Genomic DNA, 27,767 nt, shown 5'->3' with positions numbered 1-27,767 from the left:
AGATCTGGTTTCCTCGGTGTGTATTGGGCCTTCTGTTTTGGACTCATCACTCCATGTCTGCATCATCTCTTAGCAGTGCATCATGGATGCTGACACATTTAGTATTTCCCTTAAATGGGTGAGGAAAATCAAACATTGTCAGTGTTTTGAATAAATATGCATGAATATTGAGGCTGGGACAGAGGAACTAAAATCCGACCAGAGAATTGAAATGCACAGTTTCCCCACTAGGTAGCAGACTAGGACAGATGACCTTTGGAAGATCTCGCCTGTAATCACCCAGAGAAAACCTTTGTTCTCTCTGTTAGCTCATTGTTTTTCCTTTACAGCACCAAGCGTTTTTCATGTGATCAGACCATTCACATGTAAAGGTCTGATATAATCTGAGATAAAACTTGCAGGTCAATTTCAACTTACTTATCTGCAACTTAAAGCTAGTGTAGGTTTCTGTGTGCTTCCCTGGTGACTTAGTGGTAAAGAAACCGCCTGCCAATGTGGGTTCTATCCCTGGGGGAAGGCAATGGCAGATGGAAATAGTTATATAACTATTTTTCTATTATCTCATGCCTTTCCTCTTGGCCACAAAATGGCTGCTGCACCTCCAGGCGTCATGTTGATGCTAAAGAAGAATAGGGTAAGAAAAGAGGAAGGATGGTACTAACTGTACCTGCTCTTACCGAGAAGAGCAAAAGCCTTCCAGAATTCTGCTTCTCTTTCTGATGAGAAGGTTTAGCGCTAATTTCCAGAATGGTATCACAAGGCCATTAGCTGGGAAAGCATCTACACTAAAGGCCAGAAAAAAGAAACAGGCTTGAGATGATTGGAATCAGCCAATGAATAATATCTGCCAAAGTAAGTTTTTACCTTGGTTTTTCATTTGTGCATCTCCTTCTTAAATTCTCCCTCTTTCCCTCCTGCATACCCATTTCCTTCTTTGTTTACAAAGAGGTAGAACTGAGAAAAGTGATAACATGAAGAATTGCGTCAGGAAGTAAAATTTGTTCTAGAAGAAACTCTAAACGTGCAACAGAGAAAAGAGCATAGAAGGACATGAAGCAGGATATCTTTATTAGAGCAGAGGTCAGAGGAAAAAGGAAATACTGGCTTGAGCAGAGGAGGTGAAGGGAGGCTTTCAAGCCTTAGTGGATTAATTTCATAGCACTGCCTTTGCCAGAGGCAGAACCCATCTTGTTGAGTCTTAAAGGAACCACCACAGACCAGACTTTCTTATAGATCATTTAATTACAGATTATCATATAAGAGATATTGTTTTTCATGTCTACAGAGCAAACAACAAAGGGTTTTGTGATACTCACAACCTATTTTTAAATGATAACTATTTAAATATTACCTATTCCATGAATCCTTAATGAATTTTTTTTCCTTAAAAAAGCATCATAACTTTGAATAAAATTTCATAAAGCATCATGAGGATTTCACACTACGACCATTAAGATAGCAAGAGTTCTCCCCAAGAGGCCAGGTCTCTTGGCTTATTCAGCTCCTGACTCTGTCCTTCATCTGATCTGCTATCAAGTGGGCCCGCTTTATACTGTTGAGTCACTAATGACTAAGAGTTCAAATCTTTATCCTGCTGGGAATTTCTAGTCACCGTCACTCTCACTGGAACTGTCGCTGTCAGATGACTCACTACTGTCATGCTTTTTAGTGGGGCGAAGCCTCCTATTGGGATAGGAGTTCCTGTAACCCCAGGTGCCTTGGCTTTGTGACCCACCCTTGTTCCGTGTGTAATTATGTTGTCTGTGGGGTACATAATGATTTTTCCTGCCGTGTGTTATTATGGTCCCCTCATTATTGGGACCATTATGGGAACCTATTTCATTTTTAATTTCATTATCAAGACCACGAGAAGGAATGAACTGGCTCTGACCTTTGCTCTCACTAGGAAATCTTTGTTTTTCCTTCGAGGTCTCTTGATTTCTATTAGAATGTTCTGTACCTTTTCTGCTGCTACCTTTGCCATTTTTTGGAATTTCATTATAATTAGTACTTTCAGCTCCATTACTACTGCCATCTTTTCTTCTGTCTTTTGAGGGTACATGAGGATAATGGAACTCTATTTCCCCTTGATGAGCATTTTGGCTGCTGCCATCCACTCTGTTTCCTTCTTTCCCAGGGAGTTTCTTAAAATCAGTGCTACCTATGATGTCATTGCTGCCCTCCACTAGGCTTACATCAGCAGTATTTGCCTCTTGGGCTGTTTTACCCCTGGTTCCAGTGGTTTTTCTGCCATTCCTTTCTTTCTCTGGGGTCTCATTATAACCTGGTCCTTTTGCATCAGGGCTAGTGGTCTCAGTTTCACTTGGGCTGAAAAGCTCTGTTTGAATATCTGTACCTTCTCGGTCAGGATCAATAGCATCTACTTTACCAGAAATGTCCTTGAAAGGTGGACCATCTCCACTAAAAGGAGAGAGATCATTATCTCCTCTCCCTTGAAGATCAGGGTAACCACTGCCCTCAAAATCACTGGGGATTTTTTTTACTTTGGGGAGCTGTTTTAGATAGTCCATGTTGTGTTGGATGAGGTGGGTAGTTTTGCTTTTTACCCGAATATTCTGGGCTTGGGAATCTCTTTGGTGATTCTTAAGTTGTGAGGGGGCTTTAGCATAGTTGGCATCTGCTGGAATTTTGCCTAGGACGTTCCTGGGTTTGTTATCTTTGTTTTCTTTCCCCAAGAGTTCAGTCACAGTCCCAGGCTCCGTTCTGTGGTACATGTTATTTCTGATGAGAGCTGTGCCATATCCTTGGTTGTGTAGTTTGCGGATAGCAATGTCTCTGTCCTCAGCCCCATGCTTTCCAGTTGATTCAGGATACATGGACATCTTTAGGTCATGGTGGGCATTTTCTTTGCTACTGATACTGTAGTCTTCATTCATTGACTGTTTATTTCCTGAAAGATTTTGAGATTTTGTGCTTTTGTTATTTTCATTGGTTCCAGGAAGGAACAAGTCTTCCTCTTTTTTCTGGACAATGTTTTCTTTAGGTGCTGGCTCTTGACTTCTCTTGCCAGAATGGGGAAGAGCGATACCTTTGGTTTTTTCTTCCTGCTAAAGTGTAATTTTCAATATAAAGTGATTATTTTATGTTAAAACTTTTAAAATTTAATAATTATTAGGCCATAATGTTTAAAACCCCACCAGATACTTAATAAAAAGAGTCTTTTAACTCAAAAGAGATTTGTTGGTAGAGAGAATTTTGAAATGGCCAAAGCAGGTTACACAGAAAAAGAAGAATGAACAAGGCTTTAAGAGTGGGTGAGATTCTAATACATGAAAGGAAAATGGTGACACTATCCTAAGAATAAGTATCATATTCAAATGTTTGGAAACAGGAAACATTTGAAAGATAATATGAATAAAACTATAAGGCTGGAGTAGAGAAAGCCTAAAGGGAATGATAAAAAGGATAATCCTAAATAAGAGAAGTAAATTTGGAAATATAGATTAGGGCCTGATTTTAAAGGAGGATCTGAATTTAAGGAAGACAGAGCGTAGTCCTCACCTTGTGACCAGTGAGACATTTCAAGTGAAATGGAGTTCATCTTTCAAACATGATTATTCTCTCTCTCTCTCTCTCTCTCTCTCTCCCTCCCCACACCCCTATTCTCTCTCATTGTTTTGGCCCTGGTCTTCAAAGGTATAAATATTTTCCTCTCTTCTTTTTCCTTTTTTTTTTTTTTACAGAGGATATGCAAATAAAAGAATGTAGGTAATACTAAGCTTCTGACATTCAAACAAAGGATCTTGCAACAACTGTTGGTGACCCTAGCTATTGTCTGAAAAGGTAATCATTATCTTTATTTTCTTCCTCTTTTGTCATGTAATAAACCAAATTAGATAGTCTAGATCAATAGTTTTCAAATTTAGCACTTATCAGAACTATTTGGAAGGCTTACTGAAACAAAGATTATTGGACCCAATGGCCAGAGTTTGTGATTCTATAGGCTTGGGGTGAGGCTCTAGAATCTGCATTTATGACAAGTTCCCAGCTGATGTTGATGCTTCTGGCCTTTAACCACACTTTGAGAACTACTCTTCTAGATCATAAGTTGAAGTAGTGAAGGCCCAGATAAGAAAAGCCCTTGAGAGAATAATGGGATGAAAAAGAGAGTGGAGAAGAAGAGTGTTTATGTTTGTATCTAAATTTTCCCTTTTCGGGGAGAAGGTCTGTAAGGATGCTGCTTCATAGACAGCACCTTACCAAACCTGAGGCACAGCCAAGGTGCCAGAAGCTTGAACAATGTGGTCAGGAAGAAGAGGGACTGAGACTGATTTTGCCCACTCCCTCTTTCTCTGCAGCACAGGCTAGATATGGAAGCATCCGAGAGTTTTCAGGAGCTTTCCAGAGGGAGTGAAGTGGCTCTAAAAGGAGCGATGTATTTAGATGGAGCATATATACTAGGAATAGTGTGAGACATATGCAGACAAAGAGGGATCTACATTGTCCACGAGATCCAGGAGAGGCTGAATCCCCACTGTGCCCTCCATCACCCTGAGACTGTACTGTTTGGCCCTAAGCTGTTGTAGCCAGTGACATGGCAAGGCAAGCAGTATTGTCCCTTTTGTGTCTGAGGATACTGTGACTTCCTCTCCACTATTGTATAAGCCATGTTTGTACATAGGGTGTATGGTATGTAGTGGACTAGAGAAGGAAATGACAACCCACTCCAGTATTCCTGCCTGGAAAATCCTATGGACTAAGGAGCCTGGAGGGCTACAGTCCATGGGATTGCAAAGAATTGGACATGACTGAGTAACCTGGGCACATTGTAGTGGATGGTGTTAAGCCATACCTGACTCCCTCGTGTGCATGCTTGCCATCTTAGGGGGAGATGGCGGAAGTGAGGATCTGAGCATTTTTATCCAAAAGAGACTGAACAGTTAAAGATTAGATAAACTTAATTTAAATAGGTTGAATTTAAATTAATTTCTGCATACTCCCTCCCCATTTATTAACACATGGGTGGGAGCTCTTGAGCAAAAGAACTATTGTAGGCAGAATAAATAGCATACTTTCCCTCCACCTCAAGCTTATAAGGTGAGCTAAAATTTACAACACTCTACATAAACCTTTGAACTGGTGGATAACATGAAATCAAAATAAGTGATATTTATTGAGAGACTGAGACATATAAGAAGGTGGGCTGGTGTTTTATGTTCCAGGCAGTACCTAGTGACTTATTAAATGGCAGAGGTAGTGACCCTACAGGGTTTAATGAAGTGTGGGGGCGATGTAGTAGGGCAGAGACCTCCTATTCAGTCCGGGTTTGCACAGACATATAGAGTGTCAGAACTTCAGGCAGAAGAATTTGGTTTTATTTTATAGAAGATGGAGAGGCAGTGATGGTGTGTGAGCAAGAGAGGAACAAGGAGGAATCAAGCTAAGAAAGAACAGTTAGGAGTCTGCTACAGTGTCTGAGAACGAGATGTAATCACTTGGATTAGGATTATGCCAAAGAAAAAAGTTACAAAGAAAAACCTTCTACTGGTGCCCAAATAGAAGAAGGGGAAATGGCAACCCGCTCCAGTACTCTTGCCTGGAAAATCCCATGGACGGAGGAGCCTGATAAGCTACAGTCCATGGGGGCGCAAACAGTCTGACATGACTGAGCGACTTCTCTTTCTTTTCTTTAATAACTAGAAAAGTTGACATGCAAAAGTGAAGGCAAGAAAAAAGATAACTTTTATATTAGACATATTGCTGTTGAGAGGTTACAGAATCTGAGCTCTAAATGCAACATTCAGTTAGAGACAGAGTTGGGTGTCCCAGCCTCCCAGCCCACATCCTTCACACATATGACCTATGGTCAGCTGGTCTGTCCTGGAACATTTTATCAGCTAATTGCTTGTTACTTTTCATGTCAGATCATTTCACTTAAGGATATTCTAAATTTTTTTTCAATTTTTTTTTTAACCTGCAACCAGTAACTAGTATCCCTTTTTTCCTGATGGAACAGTCGTTAAGGTTATTTCCTCTTTCATGTACAACCCACCCGGGAAAGGAAAGGTTTCCTCCATATTCACTGAATGCTTTGTCTTCTCCAGGTTGACATGTGCAGGTTACTGTTATTACGTCACTAGGTTCAGATCCGTCCTCAAATAGGAGTACTGTTCTACTTGGAAGTCTGCCTGCTTTTATACATAAATCTTATTAACGTTGGAGGCAGAGGGTAATTGTCAAAATAAAAATGATTTATGGGGGTGTTTTCTATTCTTATGAAGCTGGCTAATATGCAGTACACAAACATTTCAATGTGTAGTATTTTAAGACATAATTCGAAATGACTTATTTTGGGGAGTTATTATTTACTAATCTTTTATAGCAGGTATATTCTGAAAATAAGTAAGGTTTTCTCATGAGGGAAAATATAATAGAAAAACTTTATAATGAGTTTTTTTTGGAATAAAAAGTATTTTAAACATTTGGCTTAAGACATTGCATCTGGGAAAGTTTTACCTGGACATCTATTCTTTCCTTTGCAACCAAGTTCATTATCTCACTGCTAATAGAAACTTTTGAGTTAAACAGGTACACTATAATAATCCCTTCTTAATTTTTCCCCTTCCTATTCTGAAGGGAGAAGTTTTGTTTTATATTTGATGCTTTTACTGCTTTTGAAACAGTAACATGTATACTAATGAACTGTGTAAATTTCTTTAAAGATCAAACAGATTTCTTTTATAAAAAAGTTAACTTCTAAATTGTGGTATATGATGGCCAATCATTTTGCATTTGCTTATGCCAGTTGACTTCTGATTGGATTGTTGATTGTATGATGGTTGAACAGTGAACGCATCCATTGGCCAATCTGCTTTCCTATATCCTGCTTTCCTATCTCCATGCCTTGGCTCACATTATTCTTTTCATGGAGAACAGTCTCTCCCACACAAATGTTTATTCAAATCCTACTCATCCTCCAGCTCAATTATTTCCAATATATAGCTTTCTGTGAGCACCAGTTTAGGAACTAATCTTTTCTACTCCAAGCCCTAAAGCATGACTTTTGGGGGTACCACTCAGATAGCACTTTCTTTTTCAGGTTATAGTCATTTTTGTAAGCACGTTTTATTCTTTTCTAACTCTAAAATCCTGGAAAGAGTTAAGTTTTCTCAATCATTTATCTCACATAATATCTTGAACAATAGGAAGCACTCAACATATATTTGTTACAACCAATAAGTTTAAAAGACACTGAGTCTTAGAGATGTTGAGTCTTAGAGATGTTAATTCTTAGAGATGCAGTTAAAGAATATTGAGCAGAACAAAATAACATTCTGAAGGGAAACTGCTACTTTTATGGGGAATGAAGCCAGATTTGGGGGGGAAAAGTAAATAGTCATTTTGTTGATGGCATTTTAAACTGTTTCTAGCTCTTTGGCCAATGAATTTACAAGAAGGGACTGAGTAAAAAGAAGTATTGTTTTACTCCAGTGACAGAGCGCTTATTCTTTCTCTTCCAAGCATCCTGACACAGATAGTGTCATCTGTAGAATGAATTTAAGGGACATTAAAATGTGTCACTTTTTCCTAAAAATGGTCAGAATGATTTCCTTCTAATCCCTCCCCCAATAAGAGCATATGATATTGTATGTCCAGAAAACCTCCTTATAAAGGATCAAATGTTTCAGTGTTTGAAAAGCAGAGACATTACACTGCTGACAAAGGTCTGTATGTATAGTCAAGGCTGTATAGTATGTGTCTTCCCAGTGGTCACATACAGTTGAGAGAGCTGGACCGTAAAGAGGGCAGAACGCCAAATAATTGATGCCTTTGAATTGTGGTACTGGAGAAACTTTACTTTACTCAGAAGCAATAACGTGAAAAACTCATGGGTGTCCGGCGTCCACCAGCATCACATGTGCTGTGGCAGGTCTTAAAGCAGGGCAGGGTTTAGGCCAGGGCATGAGGTGGCCTGTCTGTGTCAAGGAGACTCTGGGACCCAGAGGTCTGTAGCAGAGATGCTCCAGGAGCCTGGGACCAGGGAAAGGGACAAAAGCACCAGCCACAGACAGAAACTCCAGACCAGACAAAAGTAAATGTCTCCCTTACAGTTTCTCCCGGTGTTGATCCAGAGCTGGCTCAGGATAAGGATCACTGGGATTGACTTACCTTCACATCAGTTTGGTTTTTCCTTCCAGACGAGGCGGAAGCATACTTAAACATATAATAACCATGTTTCTCATGGTGACCCTTGTACGTTATCTACGAAAACACAACATTGTATTAATGTGGATTTATCTCTTACTTAGAAGTTTTCTGGCTTTCTTTTTAATAGTACGAGATATTTTTAACTCCGGTGACGTCTACTTATGCATCTAACAGATGGTAGTACTTCTGATAACCACAGGAGGGCGTATGTCAGCCAGCTCCTGAAGAGAGCAGCTTGTTTCTGTCTAAATCGGTTTTCCTTGACGATGAGTATGAGTATCAAACAGCTCTCTCCCGCAGAGTGTATCAATTTTACTATCAAATTTCAATGCAAATGGAGAATTGGTAATATTTTCAGGTAGGAGAAGGCAGCAGTATGAGGAGAAAGGCGGATTTTACAGTATTCGTGCTGATGTCAAATTGGCAAAACTCACAGCATAAACATTCAGGCTCTTAAGCTTGTAGTTTTTGCCTTTGTAATTTTAAGCTAAGATAGAGAACAGAAGATTGTTAGTTTTTAGAACAGAATTTTCTGAGACTGCCAGGAGAAACCCTGCTAGGCAGAAGTAAACTGCAATTTGGTGACATGAAATGCTGAGAGTTCTTGTTTAACTTTCTGGTTGCATGTGAAAACTAACTCCATGTACAGAGAATTCCTCATAAAGTCTTGTTAACTCACTTCCCTTTGTTTTCTCCCTCATTTATTACTTTGTTCTCATGTACATGCATGGGAAAATATTGTTTGCTAATAGCAACATCCTAGAATTTTATCCCTCTGAAGGAAGAAATCACATGAAGAGAAACAAGTTCCCATTCAGAAGGCTTTTTTCTTTTATATCACACATTGTGTGAATTAAAAGTGCCAAAAGTAGGTTGTGTAATTTTCCATTTCCATTCTAGGTACACAAGAATATTTTGACAGTTAAAAATTTCCCCATATTGACTTTTCTCTTTATAGAGTTGGAAGAGGTGTATTTGAGAAGAATAATTCTGTTTACCCTCTGTTCTTCCACACAGTCTTGCTTCGTTTTCTCAGCCTGTGGTTGCAATGTCTGAAAGGAAACAAGAAATGAAACGTCACCAAGTATTTCTTCTTTCACTAATTTCTTCAAACAATAAATGTCTCCTTTATTTTTCTCACTCCGTGCTCAGTTCTCAGTCCCTCAGTCGTATCCAACTCTTCGTGACCCCATGGACTGTAGCCCACCAGGCTCCTCTGTCCATGGAATTTTCCAGGCCAGAACACTAGGGTGGGTTGCTATTTCCTCCTCCAGGGGATCATCCCAACCCAGGGACCAAACCCAAGTCTCCAGCGTTGGCAGGAAGATTCTTCGGTGTGCCGCCTGAGAAACCCTTTTCTCTCACTGGGTTATTCAACGTAGAAAATCATTCTGACCAAAAGAAGATGGTCACATGCATCACATTTGTTTCTGCATTGAAGGAGGGTGCTGACCTTCCTTCCCTAGAGGGAGACGGTGCTGTCTCTACTAAGAACCTTGTTCAGTGCGGGAGAGCAGCTGAGTTGGGAGGGGTGGCCCTCCAAGTGAAAAGGCTTAAATGTCATTTGTATCCACTGAAAAATTTTCCCTGGAACACTGGGAGTGTTTGGTATCAGTGAACTAAAGTCAGAGTTGAGTGAGGTGTGGATTGTATGTGCATTGATGGTGTAAGTTCAGTCATTGCTGTTAGAATTAGGATATGATGCTCCTGATGGTCCATCAAGAGTGAAACCATAGCCCTGCACCAAAGGGGAAGGAATACACTGGAGAGGGGACTTTATTGTTGCCAGTCACCTGGGCAGTTTTTCTTTCAGGGAAAGGGAAAATGACATTTTGAAAGATTGTATTTTATAGAATGTGAGTTATGGGATAACACTATGAACCATTAAGCTTTCTATTGCTTCCACTATCAAAAATCCAGAATTTTACCTAACAAAAAAACCCAAGAAAATTACTTTTTTTTTCAATTTCATAGTAATTTTCATCCCCTAAGGGCATATTTTATAATTCTACTCTTTATTGCCCCCCTCCTTTTGTTGGTTCTTATATGATCATGTGCATATAAATTTAGAGCATTGTATCATTCCTCAGAAATATCAAAAGAGCTTAAGTTGTTCTGGAAATGGGGCTATAGGAGAAAGAAAATATTTTTAAAAATGATATAGGTACCTATTAAACAAAAGAAAGAAATGACAGTTTGGGGTATTCAGTATCTTCTTACAGAACACACATGTAATGTGTTAAAAACTTACATGATAGTATAGAGCACCTAAATATAGTTCACAATAATAAATCATGAACTTATAACAAAGTAACCTATAACAAAGTTTTTATGGTCTAATTGCATATTGAATTGCATGGCCCAACAATCATATTTTATTTTTTCCACTTAAAATTTTGTTTTTGAAGGAAACAAGAATGTTACCTCTAAATATGCCTTTTAAAAATGTGAACCATTTAAAATGTCTTCATTGAAATTGTTACAATGTTGTTTCTGTTTTATGTTTTAGTTTTTGGCCACAAAGCTTGTGGGATCTTAACTCCCTGACTAGTGATGGAACCTGTACCCCCTGCATTGGAAAGCGAAGTCTTAAGCACTGGATCACCAGGGAAGTCCCCTAAATATGCCTTTTTGACATAAAAATTATTTTGAGCTGAAGGCAATTAAGAAGTAGAACATGTAGAAAAAGTTTCCCCTTTTCTGCCTAAAGGTAGGGAATAAATTCTCCTTTTACTAGAGACAATCTCTTATCAGTCTGGAGATGGCACAGGGGAATATGCAAACAAATCTTGTTAAACTAATCTTAATCTTCCTAATTAAGGAAGATAAGGATTATCTAATCGTATCCTGTTTGTCCTGTCAATTCTTCACAATATCTTATTACTTTGTCTAAATGGTATTGAAAACCTCCTGCCCTCATCATTTTTCAGTCCTCATTCTTTTGTGAAGGCTTCCTTGTACATGTGAAATTATAAAACAAATTTGTATGCTCTTCTCCTGTTAATCTTTGTTGGTTTCACTTTCAGACCCAGCCTGAGACCCAAAGAAGATTGAGGAAAATCTTTTCCTCTCCTAGAGTTTGAATTTGGATTATATATCCAGAACATAGGTAAGTGGCTCAGTATACACTGATTTCTGATACCACCGATCTGTAATTGAATAATTTAGATAATTACCCAAATAGAATCCATTTGGAAGAAAACGTCACATATAGCTATTTGTAATTCCAAATTTGTCTCTGTATCCTTGCCAAACCTCTTTCACTTGAAATCTGCACCCCTCCTCCTCCCGCACCCCCTCCCCACCCACTTGGCAGTTCTGCCCGTGAACGTGGCTCTGAAATGGAGATGGCCTTGTTTCCTTCAGAGGAGGAAGACTGGCATCCTCTCTTGACCAGTGGTCAGTGGATTGGTGTTGACATAGCACATTTACTGGAAAATGGTCAGAGATGCTGCTTCAGCTGTCCTTTGGAATGTGTTGCTCAAAATAGACCCATCCTCAGCTGGTGGGATTGAGCTGGGTCAGCAGGACCCACTCCATCCTCCTCATGCCTTGCGCGTGCCTCTGTGGCCCTGACTGAGCAAAGTCAGTTCTGTGTATTGGGCCTGGCAGATGTCTATTTTAAGCCGTACGCACCCCCACAGGACTGCCAGAGCATGCGTGCTGAGAGGGGACCTGTTTTCTCAACTCCTACTCTCCTCAGCGATTGGCATGGCTCACGCTTGTCAGCGGTTGCTTCCCCACTCACTCAGGACCTGTATGTAAGTTCTTCTCTGACAACAGAATGACCACTTGCTTCCACGCTTCTCCAACCCTGAGAAGTTAGGATGTTTTTCAGACATTGTCTTATGAGCACTGTGTCTCCTTGGCAGAAAATATCTCTAACACTCAGCATTTTCACAAGATGAGTTAGTCACATCCTGAATGTTCATCTGGGTGAATCAAGGAGAAGAAAAGACACAGAAGGAAACTGGAGCTTGATTTGGGTTAAGCTTCGGGGAACTTCTTTCCATCTTTAGCCTTGCTGATGAAGAGAAAATCACTAGCAGGATCTCACAGTGTTGGAATGTTGCAAGAATTACAGAAAAGCTCTGATTCCTTTGTGTATCTTGCAGTTATACAGTCTAGTTGCTTAGCCATAGAGCATTCAAGTCAAACTCTTTTCCGATTTTGGTAAAATATTGAGAAGTTCTTTTGACATGTTACAATTTGAGTATATTTGTTCATTGGCATTAGCTGATTGAAACACTATGGCTGGCTATTGGTTTTCTTGAAAATATTCTTTCTGGTGCTTCTCCAAAGGCAACATGTGGACATCTTGTAATTCTTCTTACATGTTCCTTGAGGGCCTCCTTGGTGACAGACATTTGTGCCAAGTGTAGAATACTTCCTCTGTGTTTGATATTTTATTGTAAGTGAACTAGGCAAGTGCTACTAATTTACAAAGATGTTGCTAAAAGGAAAAATAGATAAAGAGAGCAAGAGATTATATGATGTGCAACTGAATTTGTAAAGGCTTACTGGTGCTGCCAGGGTCAGGCTGAAAAGGAGCAGTTCCAAACAGAAGATTCGCATCTTTGAGAATCTCTATAAAAAGACAATAATATTTTATCCTAAAGTATTGCCAGTTATGAACTGTAGCCATAAGAATAAATAAAACACAGAAGTCTGTATAAACATCCATCCCCTTAGCAGTCCATTAGTCCATTTCCTTTTGTTTAAAAAAACTGTATATAATTTAAATCTAAGTGTAGAAACTTTAAGAGCTTTCATATGTCTAATCATTCCAATGTGAATGTGAAAATTGTCCAACATTATTAAAACTATATAGAAATGAATTTATAGATATTTATTTACTCTATTGTCAGCCCAAACTCTTCCCTTTTGTCTTTAGAGAGAGAGAATTTAATTGAATTATTTATATAATTCAGAATAATATTAAGCAAAGAGTTAGTAAACTTGAAGATAGATCAGTAGAAATGTAATTTGAACAAGAGAGGGAAAAAAGATTTTTAAATGACCATTTTCTTTTAGCCCTTTGTAAGTGTGTTCAGCTTACTCAGGGACCTGTGTGATAATAGTAATGATCAACTCAGAATTCTATGTCTCAGAGAGGAAGTATAGCAAAATTAAGAACTAGGGTTTTAAAGTAAGATTTATGTTTGAGTTCTTGACTCTGTTATTTAATAGCCAAGGAACCCTGGGCAAGTCATTTAAACTCTCTAAACTTTGGTTACCTCATTTGTAAGACGTGAGTAATATTTATAGTTATATCTGATGAAAAAACTCTTAGATAGCTCTTTACACAAAGTCTGGCACATAGTGAGTGCTCAATAAAGGTTAGTTATAGTCATTAAAATAAATGAACAGTTTAAAAATAACATTAAGTTAGTATAACAACTCATAACAGACTAAATGAATTTGCCAGGATAGCAAGCCCCACTGTGAGGAATGAAATCTTGTTTGCTATCAGCCTGGTGCCCAAATATATATGCTCATACTCATTAGCAAAGTATATGAAGTGGGAGCCACCTGTGGTCTGGAGACCAAGACAATTTATATAATACCTATTTTAATAGCTAACATTTACTGAAAACTAAAATGAGCCAAACACTGTTCTAAAAATTTGACATGCATTCAATTATTGTAGATAACAATAACCCTATGGAGTTAGGTGACGTTACCAGTCCTGTTTTATAGATTAGGAAATAGACACAGATTCAAATAATTTGTTCCAGAATTCCTAGGTGTTCAGAGGCAGAACCAGGATTAGCAGCCAGGCAATGTAGCTCTAGATCCAGACTCTACACCACCTTGAATAAGTTTCTATTCTTTTATCTTATTGCAGAACAATCTACATGGAGTTGATATAAAGGCTAATCATAGAATTATATTGGGCTCAACAAAATGATGTTTAAAAGACTAACATTTTATTATGGATAAAGGTACATGTTTATACTTTGGTAAATGTGTTAAGAGAATCTAGTGAGTTTGTTTAAGTCTAGAAAGCCAATAGACTGAAAAAGAAAATTGACATAACTTTGGATGACTCATCTGTTGGTTTTGATACTAAGTATTTTACTAATTACCACACAGACATGTAACAACCAATATGAAAATTAAAAATTTACACCACTCTTTGGTAGTACTTGAGAGAAAAATACTTTTAATAGGAAAAATAAGCTAAATACTGTTGTAATTTTCAATCATTTCAAAGTAAAAACTTTGATGAAATAAATAAAACTAGTAAATATATTCTAAAATCCTGGGCTATTATCCTCTAAATTGATGCAATTTTAAGAACCTTAATCCTAGTCATGATTTAGCTTCTGAGCATTCTAGGAATCAGGACAGTGTAAGCCGTGTATCTAATAACTTATGCTAATCAGTAGAAATATCAGCACAGATGAGGTTTGAGAGCATAAGTCTGATCATATTATCCTTATTCTGTCTTATAAGCAAAAGTATAGAGTAAAATTGAAGTCCTTGAGTCATTGTGGAGATTGATAATATTGATAGTCAGACCAGAGAGAAAATGCTACCAAGCCACAAATTTTAGTTGTTCACTTCTAGAGCTTAGTAACACACTTTCTTTTTATAAAACAAAACACTAAATATTACATAGTTGTGCCCACTGGAAAATATTTTCAATATGCATTTAAAAGCAATATTCCTACCTGAATGGCATGCATCTTAAAAATGTAAACTATGTTATAAGGCTATTTGCTATCAAGAGAGTCAAATTACCTGGGGATCTTTGACCTTCAGAATACCTGGTTTCTTCTGCAGGATTAGCAGTGTTTGGATATTTTGCTGAAATTTAAAGTTTGTTAGAGTACCCAATGGCCAATCAGCACTGGCTCATTTAGCACTAGAAAACAATTTGCTACCAGTGTCCACAGATAACCATAGGGGGCAGAGTAATTTTAATCTAAAAATGTTTTTGTGGTAAAAAGCTGCTATCAAATGTTCCAGAAAGTGGGATAAACAGAAAATATAAATACCTCAGCTTGGTATATTATGTTGTCAAATAATTAAAAGTGATTTCAGAACTATTAGTTCTGGCTGAGTAACTCGCAAGTTTACAAACAGAAAACATTGTAGCTATTCTTTTGTGTAGAAAGTTTGTAATTTCAATTGTGCCTGAATGAAATTCAGCGATATTTAAGAAAAATGCATTGAGTGCCTATTATGTGGCAGGCATTAGGGAAACAGCATTGAACCAAACAGATAGGAAAAAGAATTCCGGTCTTCACGGAGTTTATAAGCTGGTGGAGAGACAAGCAATAAACAACATAAATAAGTAAAATACATTATGTTGGGTAGTGACACAGACTCAGTCTAAGAAGAAAAGGCGTTGCAGGGAGATGACAATAACAAACACTGGGAGTGGGAACATTGGGTGAAATTTTAGATTAAGAGGCCCAGAAAGGCCTTGTTGAGGGGGCGACTTTCCAGTAAAGACCTGTAGACATATGACTTTGTAGTGGAAGAACATTCTAGGCAAAAGGAAGAGAAGAGGAGACTTCTCGGGGATAAGAGCCTGCTGACTTGTTCCGAGACAGGAAAGAGGTCAGTTTGGCTGGATGGACTGCAAAGGGGAACAGCAGGAAATGAAGCCAGAGGGGTATTAGATGGCAGATGATGTAGTGCCCCTGGGTCATCATGAGGCTCCTGACTTCACTTGAGTGAGAAGGAAGCCCTTAGAGGTCTTGGGCAAGGGAGGAATTCAAGGAGGGACTGGGTAGGAAAAGGCAGAGTCTGGCAAGCAAGCTCTTGTAGTAATCCAGTCATGAGACATTTGGGACTTGAACCAGAAGAAACAGTGAGAAGTGGTCACGTTCTAGATTTATTTTGAAAGTAAAGCCAATAGGAATGACTGATACACTGGATGTGGCTGTGAGAGAAAATCAAGAATCAAGGATGGCACCAAGGTTTTCACTTTGAGCGATTGGAAGAATAAAGCTACTCCATGGTATTGTTATGGGGAAAACTGTAGAAGTGGTTTAGCAGGAAACATTGAGAGTTTGGGTTTGTATGTGAATGTTATAAAATGGTCAATTTAAGACACTGACTTTTTCAATGAAACAAGTAGCACATGCATATTGGAATAAGCATTTTTAGGGCAGTTGTTTGGTCCAGTCTGCCTGCCAAAATCATGATTGCAAGAGTTCAGGAGGCTCGATTTGGTTTAAAATATTATACTAGCTAGAGGGATAATTTATGTTAGAATTTTATGTAGAAAACATTAATAGAAGATAGTGTAAGAATTTTTTAACTCATGCCGAACAATAAGAACTACCTATGAAGTGGAGTGAAGTGAAAGTCGCTCAGTCGTGTCCAACTCTTTGTGACCCCATGGACTATACAGCCCAGGGAGTTCTCTAGGTCAGAATACTGGAGTGGGTAGCCTTTCCCTTCTCCAGGGGATCTTCCCAACCCAGGGATTGAACCCAGGTCTCCCGCATTGCAGGTGGATTCTTTATCCGCTGAGCCGCAAGGGAAGCCCAAGAACTACCTATAGCTTAACACAGTTTAGCATACTATAAGTGATATGTAATGAGATTTCAATGTAAGCTCCCAATTCTTCTAACTTTCAAAACAGACAAAAACCAAAAGAAAACAAGCGCAGCAGCCTTTGGTGGCTTTAGCTGAGAGAATGATTTCTTTTCTAGTTCAGGCTGAATCCCTATTTTTGCTTTCCCAAGTTCTGCACATCCTCTTCTGAGTGTTTGAAGCTGGTTCTTAAAACACTTGCCAGGATTAGAATTTTAGCTCTTGGGCTGGCGCCCCTGTTGATTCACAGCCATTTAACCATGAAGTTTAGGGTATTTGAACATTGTCATCGACAGTGGAGATATTTAACTGGTAGCTTTGGAGTCAAACAGACCTGAGTTCAGATACTGATTCTTACCTCTTGTTTGCTGTGGTCAGTTTCTTAAGCAATTAAATTGAACTTCTGTAGCCTCAATTTCTCCATCTGAGAATAGAGAGCTTGATAATAAGCTAAACTTTCATTGAGTGATTACTAAAATCCAAGTATTATTCTAAGTGTGGTCTTTAACTCACTTAATGTTTACAAAAACTCTATATTGTAGATACTGTTACTATCCTTCTGATTTCAGTGATAAGACACAAGCAATTATGTGAAGTGACTTGCTTAAGGTCATATATCCAGATAATATAAACAGCCAGAATTTACAATTTGACAATCTGACTCCAAAGTGAGGTTTGAAAACCACTTCATTGTACTATCTCATAAACATTAAATTGACAAATGTGCTTAATTCTAAACTAAATGATAAATACATGATAGCTCCTCATCCCACCCATTCTCGTCATTATGTAGTAATCCGGTATTCAGATGACATCCTTCTGTATCTCCTTTCTGTCCTCTATTTTCCTACCATGTTTCCTTTTATGATCGTTTGATAAAGGAAAAAAGTAATCAATGAAATAGTGAAAGAAATAATAGAGTTGAAGTTTAAGAGCATATGGTGGGCTATTTCCCTAGACATCGCAAATACTAATGACTGGAATTTCAGCAAAATGTAAAGGATTTGACTGATACAGAAAGAGGCTAACAAGGAAATGGAAGTAAAGGAAAGGAGAGGCCAACCAATAGTGCTCAGTCATCTGTAAGACTGAACAGAAGCATACAGCTATGTAACACATTCACAAATTTCTATAACAATTAGAAAGTCTGCAATGTTTTAAGGCTTTGTCCTCTTCTATAATAATAACTTTATACTTTTGAATGATCACATAGAAGTAAGCACCTGGTGTGTGCCTTGTCTGTGGTACAGCCTTAGAAAATATTGGAGTTTTTTACTAATATTATTTTATAGTTTCAGATAGCTCTCAAATATGTTTTCCTTCTTTTCAAAAAATTTTAGTGTATAAGAGATTTCCCCTCATTTAAGTGATGAGAAAGTGTTTAATTCTATCTAGATGAATCTGTGTTCTATGAGAGAAAATTCATAGAGCATTAAGAGAAAAGTTGACTTAGCTACCGGTCCTACCAAGGAGTAAACTGGGAGTAGCTAAATATATATGCACTCCCAAAGCTAAAATGAATTCAAAGCTCAAAAAATAAAAATGCAACTTGAGCTTTAAATTTAGAACCTACAATTGACTAAAGAAAAAAAAGAGAAAAAAAAATGAGCCTATTTTGGCTGAAAGTCTGCAGAGAAGAAACCATGGGGGAAAAACAGAGAATTTGCTGAAGTTCTGTGAAATAGAGATGTTACATCTACTATCTTAAAACTTGCCCCCTGATTGATCTTGAGCTTCAAAAACTCAAAGTAAATTTCCTAAATATTTTTCTGTAATAAACAGTTTTGCCATAACATTTCTTAGGAACCAAAGATAAAAACCAGGGTTCAGTAAAAAATGTTATCTAGCCTCACACTATTTATATTTAATTGGAAAACAAAATAAAATAAAATTAGGAAAGAATAGAAAAGAACAGGAAATAGACATGAACTCTCTTCTGGTTCTTGGTTCATGGCTCAAGATTATGCACCTCGCTTGGCTTTCCTGGGCCAGCCTGACACATGGAGTTGATCTTTAAAGAGATTTTTAGATAAAAATAGCCCACAAAACATGTTTCATTTTGTGCTGATTTTTTTTTATTTCTTATTCTTAACTTGATTGAGAACAATCATATAAAATATGAGCAGCCTAATAACCTACAGTCTGTTCAGTTACCGGACCCTCATCTAGGAGTAAAGCTATGTGTTTTTGTTTTGTCTTGTTTTGTTTTCCCATCTATTTCTGGAACCTCCCACCTGTCTTCTCTGTATTTTTGCTCTAGGTCCAATTATTTTGATATACATTTTTAAAAACTTAAGATTGCAGGAACTCTTTTTATCTTGTGAGATGTTGGTTCCCAACACATTGTTAACACATTCGATAATACAGTTCTCTGTATCATTGCAGGGCTTTAGAGGTATGCATATACTATACATATTTCTGACTAACTAAAATAATGCTCTATTTTCTAATTTATATACACAATAAATATAAAGAGTTTTCCCTCCTGAATCAGTGGTGGGGGGGGGGTCGGTTCTTCACAGTGTTGTGAATGAAAAAGGGGGACCCTTTTTGAGCATCTCCTCCTTAACCATATGGATCCTTAAAGACTTGTCAAGGCTGAAGACTTGTCAATGCTTTAGGCATCTCATAGAAAAATTATTCCCTATTGATTTCCAGAAGTGAATCTGAAATGGGTCTGTTGAGGCTTGCTGTGTTTTTAGCAGAAGGAAACATTTCTGTTTTAAATATGTTCATTCATGAGGATCAATATTCACCCTGAGTTTTAGAAAGGTCACTTTTTAAAACGTCACTTACAACTTTCTCATCTACCCTCAAATTATGTTTATTTTTGGTTTTAAACTTCTTTTCTCTTGGTGTTTGGGAATTTCACCAGAAGTACATACAAATTTCAGCCAGATATGGAACCACAAAGACTCATGGAACCACAAAGAGTCACAGACAGCATGAAACTAGCTGTGTTCATTGCTCTAGGCTATTTGTTTACAATTCAGCTATTACTAGCAAAGAAAGATATGTCAATATAATTTACTTTTATTTTTATATTAGAAAGATGTCTTATTACACCTTAAAGTGTAACTCAGAGGGTGTGGTTAAAATGTAATTATAATGACACCAGACTTTTCCTTCAGGACATGGTGACATTACTGGAAGTAGCTGTAAAATTTTGTTGTGTGACCTCAAGGGGGAAATATCTTTCATTCCCAAATACTCCTTGCCATTTTGTTTTACAAGACCGAATATCCTCTTAAGAGACAGAACATGATGACACATACCAGCTAGTTATTCATTGTATTGGACACATGCTGTTTTCTTACCTAATTTGGGCATATCTACTCTTCTCAGTTTTTAAACTTCATGTTTATCTGTATTGTGTTATCATTTTACTTTAGTTCTTTTCTCATGACTATCATAATTTTCATGAACCCAGATTATCTCTGTGCTTATTTGTTCTTATTTCAGTTATCTTTTGCCATGTAACAAACTACCTCCAAACTTAGTGGTTTAAAACACCCACTGATTATTTTCTCTCAACTGTCTATAGGGTAACTTGGCTCAGCTGTGTGGTACTTACTAGATCTCTCATTTGGGACATTCACACAGAGTGGGTGCAGGAGTTCTCTGAAGACTTAATTAGGCTACACCATCTAAGATGATGCTTTGGTGCTTCTCCATATGCCTTTCTCCAGTAGAACCAATTGAACTTCTTATATGTGGATCAGGACTTAAAATAATTCCATGAATTAAAAGCTCTTTAACTGAGGCTTCCCTGGTTACTCAGAGGTAAAGAATCCACCTATCAGTGCAGGAGAAACAGGTTTGATTCCTTATCTGGGAAGATCCTGCATGCTTCTTGCTAACATGGGTCAGCAAACTTTCTCTGTAAGGGACCAGATAGTAAATATTTTTGTTTTTGCAGGCCATGTGGAGCTTGTGTGCCACAACTATTGTGCTTGTGCTCTAGAGCCTGGGAATTACAAGTATTGAGCCCACATTCTGCAACCATAGAATTAACCATAGTAGTACTGATTTGATAATAACTCTTTCTATACAGCATAAGTAATGGTTTATGTCATGCTGTGGATTTTCTACAACTATCCTATAGCTAGAATCAAGATTAAGCTTTCCCTCAGCTCGCTAAGAGGTGAGACATGCCTGAAAATCTCTGTCATGAAATTTCAAAAGATAATTAGGATAATAAAAATATTATCTTCAATATTGTTTATTAAAGATAAATAGCAAAAAAAAAAAAAGATAAATAACATTCTTGGTGTGTTCAGGTTGGGGAAGTATCAGAAGCATTTTATTAAGTGGCTGCAGAAAAGAAATAACTCACAGATTGCTGTAACAAATACCAGAAAGTTTACTACATGTTTTGTGAGTTCGTTGATAGTTGGCTTGTATCCAAAGTGATTAACAACAGCTAAAATTTTACAGCTTCCCAGGTGGCCCAGTGATAATCTGCCTTCCAATGCAGGAGACAGATTCAGTCCTTGGGTTGGGAAATCCCCTAGAGAAGGACCTAATAACCTACTCCAGTATTCTTGCCTGGAAAATCCCATGGACAGAGGAGTTTGCAGTCCATGGGGTCATAAAAGAGTCAGACACAAATTAGCAACTAAACAACAACAACAACAAAAATTTTAAATTAATCAGTTCTTTATGGTTATGACTTTATACAGTCATCTAAAATGGGAGTGAGCAAACTATGACCTGTGGGCCAAATCTGGCCCAACATTTGTTTTTGCATATGGAGTTTTATTGGAACACAGCCATGCATATTTATTTACGTTTTGTCTATGGCAGTTTTTGCTACAGTGACAGATTTAAGGAGTTGTGACAGAAGCCATATGGCCTGCAAAGCCAAAAATACTCATTATCTGGTCCTTTACAGAGACAGTTTGCTGACCCATGACTAAAATAAAATAAAAAGGTTGAATTTATATTTTTTAAAAAGATAAGACATAGCACAGGGAACTCTATTCAGTACTCTGTAATGGCATGTATGTGAAAATAATCTTTAAAAAAGAGCAGATATATGTACATGTATAGCTGCTTCACTTTGCTGTATACCTGAAACTAACAAAACGTTGTGAATCAACTATCTCCAATAAAAAAAAAATTTTAGAAAAAGAGATAAGACAAATTCTGCACACATTGATGGAGGGCCTATCTTCCTGGACCCTGGAAATTATAAAATACGGGAAGGAAAGCCTCCTGAAAAAAAGCAGAATATGAAAGAATGAAATTTGTATGGAACTTTCATTCTTAGAACAACAAATCAAGTTAATGAGTTTCTAACCCATTGAGTATTTTAAAGATGTAAGAGGAGAAAATATTTACTAAGTACTTGTATTTGGATAAGCAAAAGTGATTGTTTCATGGTTTCCTTTTAATCAACGTTAATTCTTTTTTTAAAGTGAAATTCACATTTCTCGACATTAGACTATCCTTTTCAGAAGAGTGTATTTGTATTTTTCTGCTTTTCTTATATCTTTGTTATTTCTTCTCTTTATCATTCAGAGAGATTCACTTTACCTAGAGATGGATTGGGTATTGTCTTGTTTTTTTCAATAAGAGGAAGCCAAATGGAAAGAAAGTCAACATTTGGTTTTTCAGTTCTGAAATAGGCTCTTGAAACTTTCAGCATAAGCAGTCATTTGGAAAGCTAAAGCTTTAGTTTTGCAATGTGAAAATCTTTTTAAGAGCGGAAAGGGTGATAGAAAATCAACAGGGCCAACCACAAAAGAGGCAGGGTATAGACTTTATGTTTCAATAATAAATTGAAAAGTCCAAGAGAGATATTCAGTGCTCAGATTAAATATGGCTCGTCCTGGCTGCCAGCTGGGGAGGATATTGGTTGAGGCATCATGATGGAGGAGGTATGAGGGACTTGAAGTGAGGAGCTAGGCCCTGGAGTGACCACAGGGAGAGGGGCAAAGTCATCTCTCAGAAGCAGCTATCTTGTGGCTATGCTAATATCCAAACCAACCACCCCTGAAGTGTGGCATGTGCTGGGAGGCCAATTAGCACCTCATTGCCTAATGAGGGCCCACATGTCTCCATGAATTGTCTCACAGAAGTAGCCCTCTTTCAAGCCCTAGGACCCTTCTTAGTCCATCCAAACTCCCTTTCCTTGTGTGGCCAGCCTTCTTTAAATGGTCCAGGATGCTCCTAAGCCTCCCAAACTTTGGTATTTAGAAGAGGCGTTTGGAGGAGCAGCTCTCTGACAAGCTTGCACGTCTCCATGTACACCATATGGGCAAGAACTGACTGCAGTCCAGCATTAGTCTGGGCAAAGTGCCTTGTGATTTCTCCTGGAGCAAAAAAGGATGAGCAGCCAGCTGAGGAGATGCTCTAGGCAGACCTCCTCTCTGTCTTATGGGAGATAACCACAAGGTCATTTCTCATCTGCCTTCCTAGGTTCAGTTGAGTATAGGACTTTCAATTTTACCCCTACCTGCCTCGCCTTAGGGTTTAATTGCAGACCTCAGCATAAGTCTTCCTGCTTGGCTGGGCTTCCCTGGTGGCTCAGTGGTAAAGAACCCACCTGCCAAAGCAGGAGACACGGGTTCAATCCCTGGGGTGGGAGGATCCCCTGGAGAGGGAAATAGCAACCCACTCCAGTGTGCTTGCCCATGAACAGAGGAGCCTGGTGGGCTACAGCCCATGGGCTACAGTCTTTTGGGGTCTCAAAAGAGACATGACTTGGAAACTGAATAACAGTCTCCTCGGCTAGAGGTGAGAGCTGGTCGCTCCTCAGCAGAATGACCCAGGACCTGTGCTGTCTGCCCTCTGGCCTCTCTGGTTCAGGTCTCCCGTGGGACCAGGGACGCAGGGAGAGGACCTCATGCTGACCCTGCTCTTGCTCTTGTGGAAACTGCTTGACTCCACCATAGCTCGGTCTCCCTACTGGCTGAATCTGTGGAATTTCAGTGACCAAACCCAGTAGCTACAGGAAGATCTTCATGGCCCTGTTAGAATCACACTGCCATGTGGGGATGCTTGACTGCTCAAAAGGGACAAGGTATTACCCTATTTTGGCAACAGCATAAAAGGAGATTTTCCTTGCTTATTAGCAGTTGCTTTTCTCAAAGGGATTTTTTTTTTTTTTATCACCTGAGCATGACATGAAAGCTGTAAAGTTTTATCTTATTAACTCTGAAGGGCAAAGGAGTGAAACATTGTTATGGTTGTTACACATGCTCTTATCGAAAGTTTCCTCTTCTGATTCCCAGATAAATTCATTTATCTTAAAAGGGCATCCTTTCTGTATGAAGAAAGAAGCTCTGAGAGGTACCCAGGGCATGAACCCTGGACCAGTCTCCTTTCCTCCACTTACCAGCCCTATTGTCTCAGCCAAGTTACTAAAGATCTCTGTAAGTCAGTGCTCTTACCAATGAATTGGAGTTGATTTCCAGTAACTGTAAGAATTAAGTGAAGTAGTATATGTAACATACTTAGAAACCAACTGACTCTTAGCAAGTGTCTAATAAACATGATATTAATGAAAATTGTGTTTCTGAAATCTTAAGGTGCAAGAGAGTCACCTGACCACCTCCACCACCCCCGTTTCTGATTTACCAGATCTTGAATGGAGCTCCAGACTTGGCACTTCTAACGTGTTCTCTGGTGATACTGATATTGCTCTTCTGATAGCTACAGTTTGAGAACTACTGGGTTAGGATATAATTTTCAGGAAGAAACCCGTTAGCAAAGTGGCTTAAAAAAATAGAAGTTAATTTCTAGGGATTGGGTGTCCAGGACTGGTATCATGCTCCTTAAAGCCAGACCTTTTCTACCCTGTGACCTTGTCATCCCAAGACAGTCACAGATGGCTCACCGCCGTGGTTGCATTCCAGCCATAGGAGGGAGAAATGGGAGGAAGAGAAAGAGAATAACATCTATCTTGAGGGAGACAACCAAGAGCTTGTGCACATTTAATCGTGCCAGAACTGAAATCAAATGGACACATCTAGCTCCAAGGCAAGTGGAAGAAATTAGAAGTTATTCTGTAGCCACCGGCTTAGCTAAAAACCTCCAGGGTTCAGAGAAATAAGGGTGAACAGATACTGATTGGCACCTAGGATCTCAGTCACAGCTACAGACAGCTATCTACCATTAAACAAAAAAAAGAATTTTCTATGTGTAGGAGAATATAAATATCCAACTTCATTACCACCACCATCTCATAAAAGCATAATTTATTTCACTTTTTATCTTTTCTTCATTCAAAGGAGTCATTTGATTTATTCTTGGGGGGAAAGATTACCTTTCTCTGTGAAAAATTAAAATGTTCCTCTTCCTTTTTTTAGTAATTTGCATCAAGTTTCTTCCATGTGAGCCTTCAATAGATACTATGAGGAATTACAGAAAATAGAGCTTCTGGTAGGGAAAATCAAAGGGAATTTGGAGCAACAGGCCAGGGAGGCTTACTAGATAGAATGGCAGGAAGAGATTGGAACTCTGACACGTAAGTAGGAACAGTATTTCAAGAGAGTGCTTGCATGCAGAAGATATTGCATGATACAGAGGAGAGAGCAGCTATGAAGGGCATCATTAGGGTTTGCCGTGGTGATTTAGTCACTAAGTCATGTCTGACTCTTTTGACCCCATGCACTATAGCCTACCAGGCTTCTCTGTCCATGGGATTTCCCAGGCAAGAACAGTGGAGTGGGTTGCCATTTCCTTCTCCAGGGGATTTTCCCAACCCACGGACCAAACCCAGGTCTCCTCCTGCATTGCAGGCAGATTCTTTACTGACTGAGCCACTCGGGAAGTCTACAAGGTGTGCTGGGACTGTGTTAAATCACAGCCCTCACCAGGCCACCTCCTAGTCTTCATCCAAGAACTTCATTGTCTCCATGGACCCTGGGTAGTTGATGGTATACAGGCCTTACTATCTGATTACCCGGTTGTGCTAGTTTCTGGACTCGGTTTTAATCTTTCCTATGCTACCACTGCATACTCCAAGTGAAGGCTTGCCACAGTGCTCCTTTAGAAATTATGCTGCAAGTCTGAAGGAGATTCCTACATGCTTGAGCAATGGTGGAGAACAGTCACCATTCTGCACTCAGGGACTGAAGTGTACTAACTTGAATCCCTGAGATAGAATAGTGGACACCCATATTACATGTCAAAAGCAAAGCAAACAAACAAACATGAAAGGAAAAATTAACCGATTTTTGTATATAACAATGGACTAGACTGTGTGGACTGTGTTAGTCGCTCAGTCATGTCCGACTCTTTGCAACCCCATGGACTATAGCCTGCCAGTCTTCTCTGTGGATTTTTCCAGGCAAAAATACTGGAATGGATTGTCATTCCCTTCTCCAGAGGAACTTCCCAACCCAGGGATCAAGCCCTGGTCTCCTACCTCACAGGCAGACTCTTTACCATTTGAGCTACAAGGAAGTCTTATATAACAATGAATAACGTCAAAATATGAATAAAGTTCAGAGATTTCAGCAATCCTTTCCAAATCTAAGATTTTATGATTCTATGATATATTGAGTTGGTTTATGACAATGTCACAAATAAATAGGAAAGATTACCTATATCACCTAATAAATATTTATCATACTATTCCCAAGGCATCCATCTAATCAAAAGTTTTTGCTTACAAAGATTCATTAGGACAAGAAAAAAAGTTCTATGAATTCTCAAAAGGTAGTTTTTATGGTCAGGTAATTCTATTACAATCAGATACACCTAAGTGTTAAGATACAGGAAAGAAAGGACTGGAGAGGAGAGAGGTTATGATGATCTGGGTAATCTCACAATGTACTGGATTCTGAACAGCAATCCAGTGTACACAGCAATGTACTTGGCAGAGTATACTCCATATGTAGAAGGTGAGAGAACAAAGACTAAGGAAGGAAGCTCTTGATATCACCATCATTCAAGCCCACCTAATTCCAGGTTTCATGCATTTTGCACAATACCAAACAGCCTATATAGAAAGGTATACCAAAAACATCAGAGGATCCTTGTTTTGGAAATGTTCTTTAAGGGCTCAAGTCATAAAATATAGGTGGTCCTAAGAAATTTGTGATAGAGAACAAGGCTTATTTGTTCAACAAGCCCTCATCATTAAAGATTTTCTGCCCACTCATGGCTTAACATCCATTCCTAATGAATACATACTAATGAATATAGCATTGCTGATGAACATAGGCTCATGGTTAAGAAACAGATCCTAAAGCCAGGCTGTCTATGTCTTAACTTCAGTTTTGTCGTAATGATCTGATGCAAGCTGCTTAATCTCTTTGTTCCTCAGCCCCTTTGTCAATAATATTGGCAATGACAATAAAACCTATCTGATAAAGTTTTGTGAGGATTTACTGGTGGCTCAGAGGTTAAAGCGTCTGCCTGCAATGCGGGAGACCTGGGTTTGACCCCTGGATCAGGAAGATCCCCTGGAGAAGGAAATGGCAACCCACTCTAGTATTCTTGCCTGGAAAATCTCACGGATGGAGGAGCCTGGTAGACTACAGTCCACGGGGTCGCAGAGTCAGACACGACTGAGCGACTTCACTTTCACTGAGTTATCAATAAATGATATTTGGGAATAATTGGGAAAAATTGAAAATGGACTGTATATTAGAAAATATTAGCATATCTATGTTAAATTTCTTGAGAATGAGAATGGTATGGCAGCTATATAGGAGAATTCCTTGTTCTAATACTAAATGACGAAGTATTAAGGGTGAAGCATTATGATTCCATGATGTCTACAATCACTCTTTAATGGTTTGGCAAAGTATATGTGTGTGTGTGTATGTATATATATATATATATATGTGTGTGTGTGTGTCATATATGTATGACTTCCCTGGTGGCTCAGACGGTAAAGCGTCTGTCTACCATGTGGGAGTCCCGGGTTTGATCCCTGGGTCGAGAAGATCCCCTGGAGAAGAAAATGGCAGCCCACTCCAGTACTCTTGCCTGGAAAATCCCATGGATGGAGGAGCCTGGTGGGCTACAGTCCATTGGGTTGCAAAGAGTCTGACACAACTGAGTGACTCCACCACCATATATAT

At 38.7% G+C, this 27,767-nt stretch overlaps 1 protein-coding gene and 1 long non-coding RNA gene across 2 annotated transcripts in view; one reads left to right on the top strand and one right to left on the bottom strand.

Annotated features, from left to right (window-relative positions):
• The window catches only part of LOC139030216 (uncharacterized), a 216,407-nt gene that overhangs the window by 135,302 nt on the left and 53,338 nt on the right, over nt 1–27,767 (top strand). The window contains exons 3-5 of the long non-coding RNA XR_011482501.1: nt 3,705–3,804; nt 10,679–10,879; nt 11,196–11,278. This is a non-coding gene — a long non-coding RNA (uncharacterized lncRNA). The remainder of the gene's footprint in view (nt 1–3,704; nt 3,805–10,678; nt 10,880–11,195; nt 11,279–27,767) is intronic.
• Nucleotides 1,332–12,744, bottom strand: MEPE (matrix extracellular phosphoglycoprotein). The gene is made up of 3 exons (XM_070452118.1): nt 12,691–12,744; nt 9,168–9,221; nt 1,332–3,068 (listed from the first exon to the last, which is right to left on the bottom strand). Exons 1-3 carry the CDS (start codon nt 12,742–12,744, stop codon nt 1,605–1,607), a joined length of 1,572 nt encoding a protein of 523 aa, XP_070308219.1. The 3' UTR covers nt 1,332–1,604.

The sequence above is a fragment of the Odocoileus virginianus genome, chromosome 21 (genome assembly GCF_023699985.2).
Source record: "Odocoileus virginianus isolate 20LAN1187 ecotype Illinois chromosome 21, Ovbor_1.2, whole genome shotgun sequence".
In the NCBI taxonomy this organism is placed as follows: domain Eukaryota; kingdom Metazoa; phylum Chordata; class Mammalia; order Artiodactyla; family Cervidae; genus Odocoileus; species Odocoileus virginianus.
The sequence above is the reverse complement of the archived record's forward strand: the minus strand, read 5'-3'. Positions and strand labels throughout refer to the sequence as shown.

Bases quoted from the DNA above. Each gene is read 5' to 3' on its own strand.
- MEPE (XM_070452118.1), bottom strand. From the start codon at position 12,744: ATGCGAATCTTCTGTTTGGAACTGCTCCTTTTCAGCCTGACCCTGGCA. The intron at 9,222-12,690 runs GTAAGCCTTTAC...GTTTCCTTTCAG, and splicing joins GCCTGACCCTGGCAGCACCA to ACATTGCAACCACAGGCTGA. The intron at 3,069-9,167 runs GTAAACAGAATT...ATTACACTTTAG, and splicing joins ACTGTGTGGAAGAACAGAGG to CAGGAAGAAAAAACCAAAGG.